Source organism: Papaver somniferum, chromosome 10, assembly GCF_003573695.1.
Source record: "Papaver somniferum cultivar HN1 chromosome 10, ASM357369v1, whole genome shotgun sequence".
NCBI classification, from domain to species: Eukaryota; Viridiplantae; Streptophyta; class Magnoliopsida; order Ranunculales; family Papaveraceae; genus Papaver; species Papaver somniferum.
Window position 1 is genome coordinate 2,027,650 of NC_039367.1, and position 14,458 is coordinate 2,042,107.

Consider the following 14,458-nt stretch of genomic DNA (forward strand, 5'->3'; position numbering starts at 1 on the left):
AGTCGACGTTTCATCTCCCTAAAAGGTTTGGTGTCTTCCTCTGAATAGATCTGATGCATACAAACAGTAGGACTTATACCCTTAATGTCTGTTATGGTCCACCCTAAAGCTTCCTTGTTGTTTTGAAGGATGGTTACTAGCCTACTTTCCTGATCTCTATCCAAGTCGGAAGAAACAATCACATGTAAAGTCTCAGACGGTCCTAAATACACATACTTCAGGGTATCTGGCAATGGTTTTAGGTCCAACTTAGGAGGCTCTTCTAAAGAAGGAACTAGGGTAGACTTAGAAACTGGTAGTGGTTCGAACTTAGGTTTCCATCCATTACTAGTATCTAACAAAGGGTTTGAATTTAACAAAGCATTCACCTCATTAATCACATTATCATCATCAAAATCAATCCCAAAGTGAGCTAGGCATTTTTATAATGGATCTTCTAACAAAGTGTTTGGTAATGACTCCTCGACTGATGTTCCTATCATGTTCACCTCTTCTATATTCGAGTCATCTAGTTCATAGGGTAGCTTACTAATATTAAAAATGTTCAGCTCAATAGTCATATTACCAAAAGACAAATTCATAATTCCATTTCGACAGTTAATGATCGCATTGGATGTAGCTAAGAACGGGCGACCTAAAATTACTGGTATTTGGTTTTCTGGGTCAGAGAAAGGTTGGGTATCTAGGATAACAAAATCCACTGGATAAATAAACTTGTCAACCACTATGAGAACATCCTCGATCACACCACGAGGAATTTTAACGGACCTATCAGCTAACTGAAGTGTCATCTGGGTAGGTTTCATCTCACCAAGTCCTAGCTTAAGGTACACATGATATGGAAGTAATTTCACACTGGCTCCTAAGTCAATCAAAGCTTTGTGAACACGGTAGTTACATATTGTGCAATAAATAGTAGGGGACCCTGGGTCTTTATACTTAGGAGTAGTAGTATTCTGAATAATGGAACTCACGTGACTAGCTAGGAAGGCTTTCGTTTGGATACTAAGCTTACGCTTTCGTGTACACAAGTCCTTAAGAAACTTGGAATTAGCGGGAATCTGCCTAATTGCATCTAATAATGGAAGGTTGATAGTAACCTGCTTAAAAACCTCCAATATATCATTAAAGTTTGATTCCCTCTTAGTCGGGACTAGCAGCTGGGGGAACGGGGCTCTGGGAACAAAGACGGGCTCATCAGGACCCTCATTGGTCTCTTTGGAGACTCTATTAGTCTCCTCATTTTCTGGCTCAGAAGGGTGAACTACAGCATGTTCACTTTCAGGTATGGCAACCTTATTATAAACTTTCCTTCCACTCCTAAGGGTCGTAACAGAGTTAACATGATTGTACGATTTCTCTCCTCTAGGGTTAGGATCAGTATGACTAGGGAACCTTCCTTCCTCTCTCTCATTAATATACTTAGCTATTTGGCCGACTTGAAGTTCTAATTTAGCAAAATACTGGGCACTATTCTTAAAATTCTGTTTGGTTTCCTCTTGAAAATTACCCTGGCTTTTTACTAACACTTCTTGGCTTTGTCATAGCATTTCCTGGCTCTTCCTTAATATACTAAGGGTTTCCTATAAGCTATTTATTCTATTCTCGGATGGGTTCTGGGTCTGACCTGAAGGGTTCTTAGTATAACCAAAACCTGGGGGAGGCTGAGAATTACTAGATTGGCCTTGATTCTGGCCCTTATACCAAGATAAATTAGGATGGTTTCTCCAACCAGGGTTGTAGGTCTCTGAGTAGGGGTCAAACTTCTGACGGTTCTCAAACCTATCATTGTTATAGACAGCATGAGCTTGCTCTTCACTAACCTGACCTTCCCAAAATGAGTTATCGGGCTCTATTCCACAACTAGAGACTTGAGAGGCTCTATTAGGTTCAATAAGGGACTTATTTTTAGATTGACCCATTTCCAATGCTTCTAACCTTCTAGATAAAGCAGCAAACTTAGCATCTGACGCAAAACTTGTATCTACCATATTGGTGCTACTTCTATTGACCAAGAATATTTTAGGGGGTTCCACACAAGACTCCCAATGTTGGGATTTCTCAGAGATAGCTCCTAAGAAGGTAAAAGCATCATCAGCATTTTTACTAGTGAACTCACCAGCGCACATAGACTCGACCATGGCTTTGGTCGAATAGTCTAAAGCATTATAAATAATCTCTACAAGTTTCATCTTATCAAATCCATGGTGAGGACACTGGGATAGGAGATCATTGAATCTCTCCAAAAACCTATAAAGAGACTCTCCCTATTGTTGCATACTAGCACTAATTTTCTGCCTAACAGCTGCAGTTTTATGCTTAGGGTAGAATTTCATATAGAAAGCAGCAATAAGTTCCTGCCATGTTTCAATGGATTCAGATGGTAGGTTATTCAGCCAGGTCTTGGCTTTATCTTTCAAGGAAAAGGGAAACATCTTAAGTTTCAAGACCTCCTCAGTAGGGTCTTTTATTCTAATTGTCCCACAAATTTCCTCAAAGTCCCTAATATGGAAATAAGGGTTCTCATCATCTTTTCCTAAGAATATAGGGATCATCTGAAGAATATTAGGTTTTATCTCGAAATTAGCCGTAGTGGCTGGCAATTTAATGCACGAAGCTCGGTTGGACCTAGTTGGGAACATGTAATCTTTCAAAGTTGCCATCGGCGGCACAACAGAAGTACTAGGGGTACTTTATTCACTAAGAGACAGATTCTCAAAATTGAAGTTTCCAAAAACGGGACTCTCAAAAGAAGAGTCTTCGAGCTCCCCACTTCCATAAGAAGAATTTTTAGGCTCGTCACTAATCAAAAGGCCAAAATTATCTCTTTTCCAAGCACGCTCTGTAAAGGACTCGAGCGCTCTTGGCATACACAAAAAAAATCCTAAGGAAAGGGAGGTTCTAAACAAACACACAGCAGGCCGACTCCACCAAATCAAACCTAAAAATATCTAGCAAACAAAAAGCATGATGGCTCCAATTAGATTGTTTCTAGACCAGCTTCTAATACTTCGAAAGGGAATTCGTTACAATTTAAGCAAACCCCTCTGGAATCAATTCGAGTTAAATCAAGTTGAATCGAGGCGAGGGAATCTCAGTGGAGCTTTGATACCCAAAACCTCACCAATCCAAGGCGGCGCAGTCACGCATTCAACTCGCAGAAACCGCCAAGAACTTTATGGTGTGCTTAAAAGAGTAACCAATATTTTTCAAATGATTGTCCTGTTAAGCTCGATACCCTATAGGTCTCTTTCTAGTCAAAATTTTAGTCTTAGGTTCGCTTTAGGTTTCGTTTTCCTAAGGCGGGCAAGAAGGGAACGGTGATGAAATCTGAACCCTTATCTTATATGGCCAATTCTTGCCCTTTACTAGGAAATTAAAAACAGCCGGTTTCAGTCCTCAAACAAATTTTCACCTTAAGGAATACAGTAAACCCGCTTACAGGGGATTCGCGGGTGTTCCGAAGACTTACCTCCCGTACCAGACGGGGGAAGAACCGCTGAAGTCGACTCGGGCCACTGACTCCGGTGTCAGTGTGCGAACCCGAGGGGCCGAGACGATATCGTAATCGCTATCCTTCACTGCACAAAGTTTATATTTAACTTACCCTTCCGTAGGGTTTAAAAAAATAATAAATTGTCCAATTCACAGTCCAAGTCCAAAGTGCAAAAATATTACACAACTTTTCCTAATACAATTCTAAAAAGAAAAGAAATATCTAAAAAAAATATTAAAAATTAAAAAAAAGAATAATAAAACTAAATCCTAAAAACTTTATTTGTCTTCTTTTTTTCTTCTTTTCTTTTAGCTTTGAGCTTTTCTCCAAGTCCTTATTGTCCAATCTTCCAACCTGCAACTCAAAGACACAAAGAAAGAAACGTAAAGAGGAACAAAAAAGAATAAAAAAAAATCTCTACCTAAACACGAATCCGCGTCGGTGGCTCCAAAAACTTGATGTATTTTCAAGTGGTTGTAGTGATAGTGGTAAAAGTGGGTTCTTTTCAGATTTGTGAAGGTAACAAAATTTCTAGATTTAAATAAAATTTAGGAATGTAGCAAAACTAATAGCAAGTGATGTAAAATTTTATGGAGAAATAGGGGTTAAGATTCCACCATTCAACAATACTTATGTGATCTAATATTTTTTTACTATGCAATTTAAATAATTGGGTTGATTCTAAATATTGCCAAAAGCAGATTTTCCAAAATATCAACTGTTAATCACAAGTATAATGCATCAAGAGTTTAAAACTAAGCATGCATTATCAAGGGAAAACACAGTTGATTAATAAAAACCATTTAAATCATTTTTATCAATGCAATTAATCATGTAAAAATATTGCATAAATTAATAAAATAGAGATTACCACATAATTATTGTGAGAATGGCTTCCTCTGTCACCCCTGGGATTGGGTTTAGCTACTCATGATGAAAAACTTCTCAAAAGATTTCATTGATGCTCAAAAGTGTTTTACAATGAAGAGAAAGATAAGTAAATGTTATAAAACAGAATTCTGCGACCCACAGAAGGCGTCCAGAATCAAGGACACAGAAATAATGTTGTAGGTACGACGACTCGGTCGCGGAAAGGAGTGGAAAAATGTCGCAATTAAGCGACAGTTTTTAACGACTTTCCTGCCTGGTCTATTGTTTTTCGTGTTCTTGAGTTTCTGCAGCAGCAGAAACTTTTCTTGACAGCGCCTGGTTCTTTGATTTTACATCTCTACTCTCTCCCACACTATCCCTAAACTTGCTAGCCTTTTCTTCTCGACACTAGGGACCTATTTATACACAACAGGTCACTCCAATCCTTGTAATAACTCCAAGAATATCCGACCATTAAAGAAAATATTCCGAAATATTTTTTCTTTAATTCTCTGATTTACGGATTGTTTCCTGTTTTATCTCTCTCACGCATCATCCATGAGCTGTAGGAATTGTTTCCAGCCAATAGAATTAACCCATGCACGTTTCTTCCATCCAAGAATTCCAAGAATAGAATATCTTCCCTATTTGAGAATATCTTCCCTGTTTTGATTCCCACCGATTATCTAACCAAATTTGACCGAATCCAACACCCATACCAGCTCTGTCTAGGCCCTAGGAACAAACCCAATTAATTTGGGCCATTGAATCTCACTGGAAAACCTTCAAATCCTCAAACCTAGTCACGGTAGTTCAAGAATAATTTTTCCCGCCAAAACTGTTCTTGATGTTTTCATCAACTGGTGATTATCCATCCAATTTTGATCGAAACCAACACTCATACCAGCTCTGTTAGGTCAATTAGAACAAACCCATTAAATTTCAGCGATTGAATCTCAGTGCAGCACCTCCAAATCCTCAACCCTAATTTTGTTACTAGTTTTCCCACCAAAATTTGAATTTCAAAAGGTTGAAGATGATATGCCCCTTATCCTGAAATGGGGTGAGAATAGAAGATGCCTTGGGGTGACATGGGGGTGCCCCTTAGTAATTAGGTTACCCCTTATCCAAAAGCGAGAGTCCGAATAACACTTGTCCTCCGGGTGCCAAAATCAACTTTTCGAGCTGAATTTTCCAAAAATGTTTATTTCCTAAAAATACATAAAAACACAATATTAGTACAAAAATAGATTTCCAATAATACAGACATTGAGGACAAAGTAGACACAAAAATGTGTCTATCAGGGAGGTTTCTCTAAAGTTTCGCAGACGGATCCTCGTGGTTATAGAGTTTCGTCTTCTTCTGGAACAAAGACTTCACCTACTAAGAATGGGGATCCATCAAAGGGTTCTTCCGGGTCTCGGTACGCTGTAAACCGCGCTCCTTCTCGTCCTCGCGATGATTCCAGGTGTACGCAGACCCCTCCTCGTAGTGATACCTTCGATGTTCCTCCTCTTCGTTCTATGGCTCCACCTATAGTGCCCCTATAGAACCCTTTGCCGCCGCCTCCAGCCATTTCTTTCAAGGGTAAAAACTCCAAGGGTGCTATGCCGAGAGCTGAACCGCCTAAGAATCTTCCTTCCAAAAAGAAAGCTTCAGAAGCTTTTGTCCTTTCGTTAGATCCCGCGGAGGAAGAAGAGGTTGTCCCAGTGATACGCAGCGTTTCGGTTAGTAAGAAGAAAGTCATGTTTAAGCACATTGATCTTGAAGTTTTCAAGGAAAAGCATGAGCTTCAAGCCTTCGAGGTTCGCTTCTATGCCCATGACGATGATATCACTTATGAACTCATCTCGAAGTATCAGTTTGATGAGTTTCATCTGTTGACCACGGTTGGAGCCTTCGAGGCGGGTCTCATGCTACCCTTGTATAAGTCTGGTGAATCCTTTTATTATGATGTGTTGGCTGGTCGCGAAAGTTCTTCCACCAATACTCATAGTCGTTATGTGTCGCAATTATCTGGGAATTACCTTCGTGCACTGAGGGAATGTTATCTGCGGAGTAAGGGGGAGACTATGATGACATCTTACGTTCCAAATCCTGCTGAGAGAGATTGGTATACTCCTGAAAATTTTAATAGCTCCTTTGGGGATTATGTCAACAGTAGGAACCGTAAGCCGTGGAGTATCAGTCTTCGTAACCTCGCTGCTCCTCAGGGTGAAATTCGTCTATTAAGTGAGGTGAGCGATGCCAAGCTGAAGTACGTTCCTGGCACCGAGGGGTCGGCTAAACAGAAACTTTTTCCTGCTCGTGAAAGGATCAAACGCGACCATGATTATGAGTGGCATGCCACTGTTATTGAAGTTGTTGGCCCTTGCGCTTATGGTTGGATTCCTGGTCCACGCGGTTGGCGTCCTTCTGAAAACAACAGGCCTCGTGAATCTCCTCCTTCTCATTATGGAGATTTCTGTCCTTGGCGTTTGAATTTTGAGGGCATGAATTTTCCTTACGCTCTCGACGTTGTTGATGGAGACGAGGAGGAGGGTTCTTGTGCTACCCTTCCACCGAAGAGTGATGCTACTACCAGGGTATGGTTATTTTAGATCCCCCTCCCCCTTTTTGAAAAGAACTTTTGTGGAATGTATGAGAAAATGAGCCTTTTGTGGAATGTGTATTGGTTTGCAGGTGTCGAAGAAGAAGAAAATTTGACCCAAGCAGTCTTCTACCATCATGACGGGTGAGACTGAGGTCCATGATGAGGTTACTAGTCCGGTGAACGAAGATTTTGCTGAGGATGAGGATATATTTGATGGTCAAGAACGCACTGATACTTCTCCTCCTGACGTCGAGGGTGGCATAGGTGAGGAGGAGGTTGGTGCGGGGGGGATGGTGTTGACGGTGTTGATGGTTTTGATGGGGGAAATAATATCGTGGATGGGGGTATTGGTGAGGCTGAGGGAAATATTACCGCAATAATACTGGCGGTGTGGGATTTTCCGTTGGGGGGGAGTGAGGCTGCGGGTACTCTCCCTACCATTTCCCAAGAGTTTTCCTTTGATTGTATATATTCCGCAGGGGAACCCTTTGATGTAAACGATGCCCTGGGTTTTGGCGAAGATTTCTCTCTGCTTTCCCCCAATGATGATTGGGACGTGCTTGGGGATTTCGTCAAAGAAAGTGTCGTTGTTCAGCAGACTGAGGGCGCGGGTGGTCCCGCTGGGTGTGGTGATGTTGAGACTTGTGCTGATGGGGAAACAACAGAAAAGGGGAAGTCTGTGGTTGATTCACCTTCCGAGGATTTCCCTCACTCGTTGATGCTTGAAGGTGAGGATGCCATTATGGCTTGGCTTAAGAAGAAGAATCTGATATTTGTACCCAATCCCGCCCCGGTAGTTGCTGGCGAGAAAGATTCTGATGCTTATACTCGTCAGATGATGGAACTTTCTTCTGAGGCGCGTGTTGCCGAGATGTGGGGGAAAAACTTGAGCGTTCCGGAGGCTACCCTCGTAGTATACCCTCCATCTTATGTTGCTGAGATGATGGCCATAGCCCACGGGTACCATTATGGTTTTCCCCAACAGCGTGTCTTGGAGGTAAGTCCTCGTACTTCTTTCTTCGTGACATTCGAATCCTTCGGTGTAATAATGTTTACCGTTTGACGCGTATATGATGAGGAGAGAGCATTGTAACCATGTTCTGTACCAATTCTTTAATGCGAAATCTTTGAAGATGGAGGCTAAGCTTCGTCACAGGGAAAAGGCATTATCTGCGTCTGAGGTAGAGATAGATGAACTGAAGAATAGCCTCAAAGAGAAAGAACGGCTGGGTAATGTAGAGGCGAGTCTTCGTTCAGATCTTTCCACCGTTCGTGCTGAGTTAGAGCAAACTCGCGGCAAAGTTTCATCTTTCACAGGTTTAACTCTTCTCCATTTTTTATCCCTCGTGTTTTCCCTCTTCTACTTTGGTGTTCTGTTTGAGTCTCCCCACCATATATCCAGTGGGTGGAGTCCCCGAGCTGATATGGCTTCGGAACGAAAGGGAACGACAAAAATCTTGTATTAAAGAGTTGGTCGAGAAAATTAAGAGCGAAGCCAAAAAGTGGAACGCTCGTGCTGAGGAATGGCGAGCAAAGCGATCACAAATGGTTGATATACAAAATATGTATAACCATGACCATATTTTGTTCAATGGTACGCTTCTATGGAGGCGTGAGAATCTGCGGGAATCCCGGGAACGTGCTTCGTCATTAGAAGCTAGAATACATCTTCTGGAAGAGGAATTACGAAAGGCTCGCTCTCTTCCTGTTCCGGGAATTAGGGATAGTATGCTGTGTCTTACCAGAGAAAGGGACGATGCCAGGGCCGAGGTTGGGGCTCTCAACAAATCCCTAGCTGCGTCTCGCGCTGAAATATCCCGCCAAGCTGAGTCTGAGATAAATCTCGAAGTGTGCATGTGTAGACTTAACAAAGGGATAACGGAGATGAATAACGAATTCAACCATCTTCGTCACTTGGATTAAACGAAGCAGGTAGACTTAGATGAAAGTAAATTTGCTCTCACTAACCTTCAACTAGATTATAATAAACTATCCGAGGAATATGATTTTCTTGACGAAGCGCGAGACGCGGTTGTTAATGAGTATGAAGAGGCTTCGGCTAGTGTCGAAGGTATAACCTCATTTCATCGAGTGTGATTGTGTCTTTTTTGTTCTAAATCCTTTATGTTTGTCATTTTCAGAGCTCGAAGGACAGCTTCGCGCTGCAAATGACAAATTTGAAAAGGCTCAATCTGCCTTAGTGCAGCAGGAAGGATAAACCAATTATTTTAAGAGTCTGGATGCGTCTCGTGAAGAGGTCGCGGGTGCTGCTTCTAAAGAAGTGAATCGTCTATCCTCATTGTTATCTCAATCCCACAAGCAAACTACAGTTATTATGCATAAGGCTCGATGTCAGTTGGCGAAGGAGACAAACAAGGTTCTGGAAAAGATTGAGCTTGGTTTGAAGACTGAACATGGCCTCGTCAAGAGCTATCTGCGTCGTCATGTACCTGCCCCCTTTCCTGGTTCCTCAGGACCTTTTTCGGGTGGGAGTGTCCCTTCAACTCTTCGGAACAACCCTGCTTATGGGGCGGCATCTTCTAAATAGAGGTCGCGGCATCATCTTTCAAATGGATTTTGCTAGTCGTAGAAAATTTATCCTTGTAGTTTCGTAATATTTTTGATGTGTTTTTTGCTTTTAATTTTCCTTTCCGTAGCTTGTAATTAACCTTCATGGAACGGATCATCCTTTTGGTATACCTGCAGTATCAGTTTGTTTTTATTTTAAGCATTGTGAGGAAGGACATTAAAAATAACTTGTTTTTTCAAAGGATGTTTAAGTGTTTGGGTGCGATGCTGAAGGTAGGTAGCTTCATGATCGTCTTGAGACCTGTCACCCGAATCCTGGGCCAGAGGATTCCCAGACGGTGGGGGTCGAGGCAACGTTCTAGGATATGGGATGACAATTAAAATATTTACATGCACCCATTCCGTCGACCCATTTCCTTAAGATTGGTTGGGTATCTATTTCTGATGGGTGCCTTCCCCCTGGGCTTACACTCATAGACACTGACAGGGGAGCCCTGAGAGATTTTAGATTAACTACTTTCCCCAATATTGATAGTTTATTATTCGATGTGTTGTATGTACATGTGTTCGTCCCGCGGATCCGTTTATTCATCCCGCGGATTTGCTCCAGAGATGGAAAAGTTTGTTTGATTGATAGATTGAGGTCTGCTAATCCTCGTCCAGAGATAGAAACAAGCCGAGCGGGTACGCTTCCTTCTTCTTATGGTGTTATTCACGCAGATGCAAAACTGCGCTGCTCCTAGGGGTAGTATGGCTTGAGACACTTAGCATTCCAAGGGTGTTGTAGAACCTCGCCTTTTAGGTTGCGGAGATAGTAGGAACCGTTCCCTGCAATGTCATGTATTATAAAAGGTCCTCCCCACGTAGGTGCTAACTTGCCCCATTTTTTCTCTCGTTGATACTGCGGGATGGTTCTTAGCACATACCGCCCTTCTACAAAATTTCGAAGCTTAACCTTTTTGTTGTATTCTCTTGCTAATCTTCGTTGATAATTTTCCAGCTTTTGTAATGCAGCTTCCCTTCTTTCTTCTAGGTCGTCCAGTCTCCCTAGCATCATGTCTGTTGTGAGATTTTTCTCCCATGCTTCGGTCTTTATGGTAGGCATGAGGATTTCCATCGGGATGATCGCTTCAGCTCCATAGGTGAGGAAAAATTGGGATTCCCCGGTGGCCGATCTTCGTGTAGTTCTATATGCCCATAATACATTGTGTAGCTGCTCACAACACCGCCCCTTATGTTCGTCTAGTTTTTTTTTGAGAATCAGGGTGAGGGTCTTGTTAGTAGTTCCGCTTGTCCGTTGCTCCGAGGATATAAGGGCGTGGACTTGTTCTTTCTTATTTTTAAAGTGTCGAAGAGCATGTCTATATTCTTCCCCTGTAGTTGCTTACCATTATCGGACACGATTTCTGCTGGTATGCCAAACCTGCAAATGATGTTTTGGAATATGAAGGTAAACACGTCCATGTCTCTGATCCTAGCTAAGGCTTTAGCTTCTACCCATTTACTGAAGTAGTCTGTGGCTACTATCAAGAATCGTCTTTTCCCTGACCCTTCGATGAAAGGCCCCACGATATTTATTCCCCATTTTACGAATGGCCATGGACTATCCACATGGTTCAGCATTGTGGATGGTGCGTGTATCCTTTTGGTGAAACGCTGACATTCTTCACATTGTCGGGACATCCTTGCGGCATCTTGTATCATTGTGGGCCAGTAATATCCTTGTACTTTCGCTTTTTCGGCTAGTGATCTCATGCCGCTATAATTTCCCGCGTCACCTAATGAATGTCGTTCAGTATTCGATGCCCTTCCTTTTTGGATAAGCATCGTAGTAAAGGTTCGAGGAAATATTTCTTGTATAATACCCCATCCCGAAGATCATATCTTCCTACTTTGGATTGTATTTTTCTGGCTTGTTTATGATCCGCGGGTAAGATTCCATCTTTGAGAAATGTATGAATGATCATTCTCCAATCATCTTCATTTCTGAAATCTTCGTCTTGATTTGCTCTCGACAGGATTTCTTCTTCGTCGAAATCGTTATGGATGTCTTCTCTCATCTAATCTTCGATATTTTCTTCCATCGTATCTTGGTTGGTTGCGAAGGAAAATTGTGATGCAATCGCAAGCTCGTATACTCTTGTTATTTTGATAGATTCGATATTCTCGTCCTTCAACATGGATGATATGTATGCTAGGGCATCCGCATGTCTGAGATCTCTCCTGCACAAGTGCCTAAATTTGATGTTCTGTATCTGCGATGCCAATGTTTGGACCAAGGTCATGTAAGCTGAAAGGGTATTGTCGTATACATTGTATTCGAACCATATTTGTCGTATGACAAGCTGCGAGTCACTTGTTAGTCTTACATCAGTTATCCCCATTTCTATTATTAAGCGAAGGTCATGTACGACTGCCTCGTATTCAACGATATTGTTGGTATGCTCTTTGAATTCCAATCTGAGTGCGTGTACGATCTTTTCTCCAGTGGGGGTTGTGATGACAATTCCTATTCCCGCACCTTCCTTATTTTTAGAACCATCGACGAAAACTTCCCATTGTCTTTGGCTCGAGGGTTCGAGGATGTCAACCGTGTCCTTATTTTCCTCGTCATCTTCTGGCGTGCCCATGATTTCTTCATCATTGTCCAGGGGGAGGTCTGCCAAGAAGTCTGCCAAGACTTGGGATTTTTGGGAGTGTTGAATTTCATGGATGATGTTGAATTGGTCCAGGTGGGTGTTCCACTTGGCTATTCTTCCTACTTTCCCTGTACATTTGAGGACTGCTTCCAATGGTGCCTTGCATGGTACGTGGATGAAATGAGTTAAGAAGTAGGTTCTCAGCTTTTGAGTAGCCCATACTAATGCCAAGATGAGTTGTTCGATATTCGTGTAATTCCTTTCCGCGGAATTGAGGGTCTTGCTGACATAATAGATAGGCTGTTCTACCTTCGTATTTGTTTTGACCAACACCGCGCTAACTGCGTCTTCCTTTGCTGCTATGTACAGCGCCAAGACCTCATAGGGATCCGTTTTTGTAGGATCGGAATTGAAGCCAGGTATTCTTTGATTTTTTGGAAAGCTTCTTCACACTCTATGGTCCATTCAAACTTACTCCCTTTTTTGAGAATATTGAAAAAATGTTTGCTTTTGTCCGAGGATCTGGCAATAAATCTTCCTAAAGCTGCTAAAGATCCATTGAGCCTTTGTACTTCTTTAAAATTCTTCGGAGATGACATTTCTACTATGGCCTGAATTTTTGCGGGATCTACCTCAATGCCTCTTTTTGTTACCAGGTATCCGAGAAATTTCCCTGATGTGACACCGAAGGTGCATTTTTCTGGATCTATTTTCATGTGATGTTTTCTCATTGCCTCGAAACTATTTCTCAGATCATGGTGGTGATCTTTGCGCATCCTGCTTTTGACGAGCATGTCATCAACGTAGACCTCCAGAGTACTACCAATCCATGGCTTGAAGATAGCGTCGACCATTCTTTGGTACGTTGCCCCTGCATTTCGAAGTCCGAAGGGCATTCTAGTGTAGCAATAAAGGTCGTGCGGGGTTTAGAATGCTGTGTGTTGTTGATCTTCTTCTGCCAGGGCTACTTGGTTGTAGCCAGAATGTCCATCCATAAACTATAGCTCTTCATGACCTTCCACTGCTTCAACTAGTTGATCTATGCTCGGTAGCGGATAGCTTTTTTTCGGGCATGCCTTGTTGAGGTTAGTAAAGTCGATGCATATTCTGACCCCCTCCGTTCTTTTTGGGAACGATGACCATGTTCGAGATCCATGTTGGATACTTTACTTCCCTGATGAAGCATGCTTCTAGTAATTTTCGGAGCTCCTTCTCTACTGCCTTGTGGTACTCCGGTGCGACTTTTCTTATTTTCTTCTTGAAAGGTGGCGTGCCCGGTTTGATGCGTAGCTCGTGTTGGATTATTTTTGGATCAATCCCCGACATGTCCCCCAACTTCCAGGAGAATACATCCGCGTATTTCTTAAGTAGCTTGGTCAAGGAGGCTTCTCTTTCTTCGTCCATTATGGTTCCTATTTTGATCATCTTCGGGTCTTCTTCCGCTCCTATGTTGATTTCTTTTACGGGCTCCACTGGTGTGAACATCGTCTTTGGGTCCCCAAGGACAGGGACATTCTTTAATTTCTATTAGATACGCTCTTGTCCTTGGATAGCCGCTGAAGTACTTGCTTCTGTGCTAAGAACATTATCATTCTCTGCCAAGCTTTTACCCACGGTTTCCTTGAGGAACAGGTCTATGGCATTTTCTTTCACAGCTTCTTTGTTTTTGGCTCTTCGGGCTTTTCGTTGCTCTTCCTGTTCGTTGTTGATACGATCTTGAGTGGTCTGGCACTCCTTTGCGGAGGCTCGATCTCCTTTGATTTCCATTACTCCATCGGGTGTATGGAACTTGGGATATTGGTAGTAAGTTGTTGCCACTCCCTTAAGTTTGTGTACCCATTTTCGGCCAATGATGGCATTATAAGGGGATGGGGCATCTACTACGCTGAACAGTGTTTCTACCTTCATGAGGCCTGTGTCCACCTGTAACACGATGTCGCCTAATGGCTTTGTTGGTGCTCCGTTGAACCCGTAGATGGTGTAATAAGAAGACATCAGCTGCTCATCACCAAGTTTCATCCGTTTGAAGGTGTCATAGAATAGGACGTTAACTGAGCTTCCTCCATCCATAAGGATCTTCTTGAGGTTACATCCGGCTACCGGTAGTGTGAGGACCAAGGGATCGTTGTGTTCTTCCATATGTTCTTCGATATCTCCAGTATCGAAGATGATAGATTCGTCCATCCACTCTTCGTGTTCATCCCCCTCTACGCCATCAATCTATATAACTCGCAGTAGTCTTCGAATTCCTTCCTTAATATCTTCCCTATCTGCGATGTGAGCGAAGGCCATTCGGCTTTGGAATATGAAATGGTGTTGATTGTGCGGTT

General features: G+C 42.4%; 1 protein-coding gene across 1 annotated transcript; it reads right to left on the reverse strand.

The window, feature by feature from the left end:
• Positions 1–13,655: 13,655 nt before the first annotated feature.
• Positions 13,656–14,198, reverse strand: LOC113318525. The gene has a single exon (XM_026566694.1). It carries the CDS (start codon positions 14,196–14,198, stop codon positions 13,656–13,658), a length of 543 nt encoding a protein of 180 aa, XP_026422479.1.
• Between the last annotated feature and the right edge of the window lie 260 nt (positions 14,199–14,458).

Bases quoted from the DNA above. Each gene is read 5' to 3' on its own strand.
- LOC113318525 (XM_026566694.1), bottom strand. From the start codon at position 14,198: ATGGATGGAGGAAGCTCAGTTAACGTCCTATTCTATGACACCTTCAAA.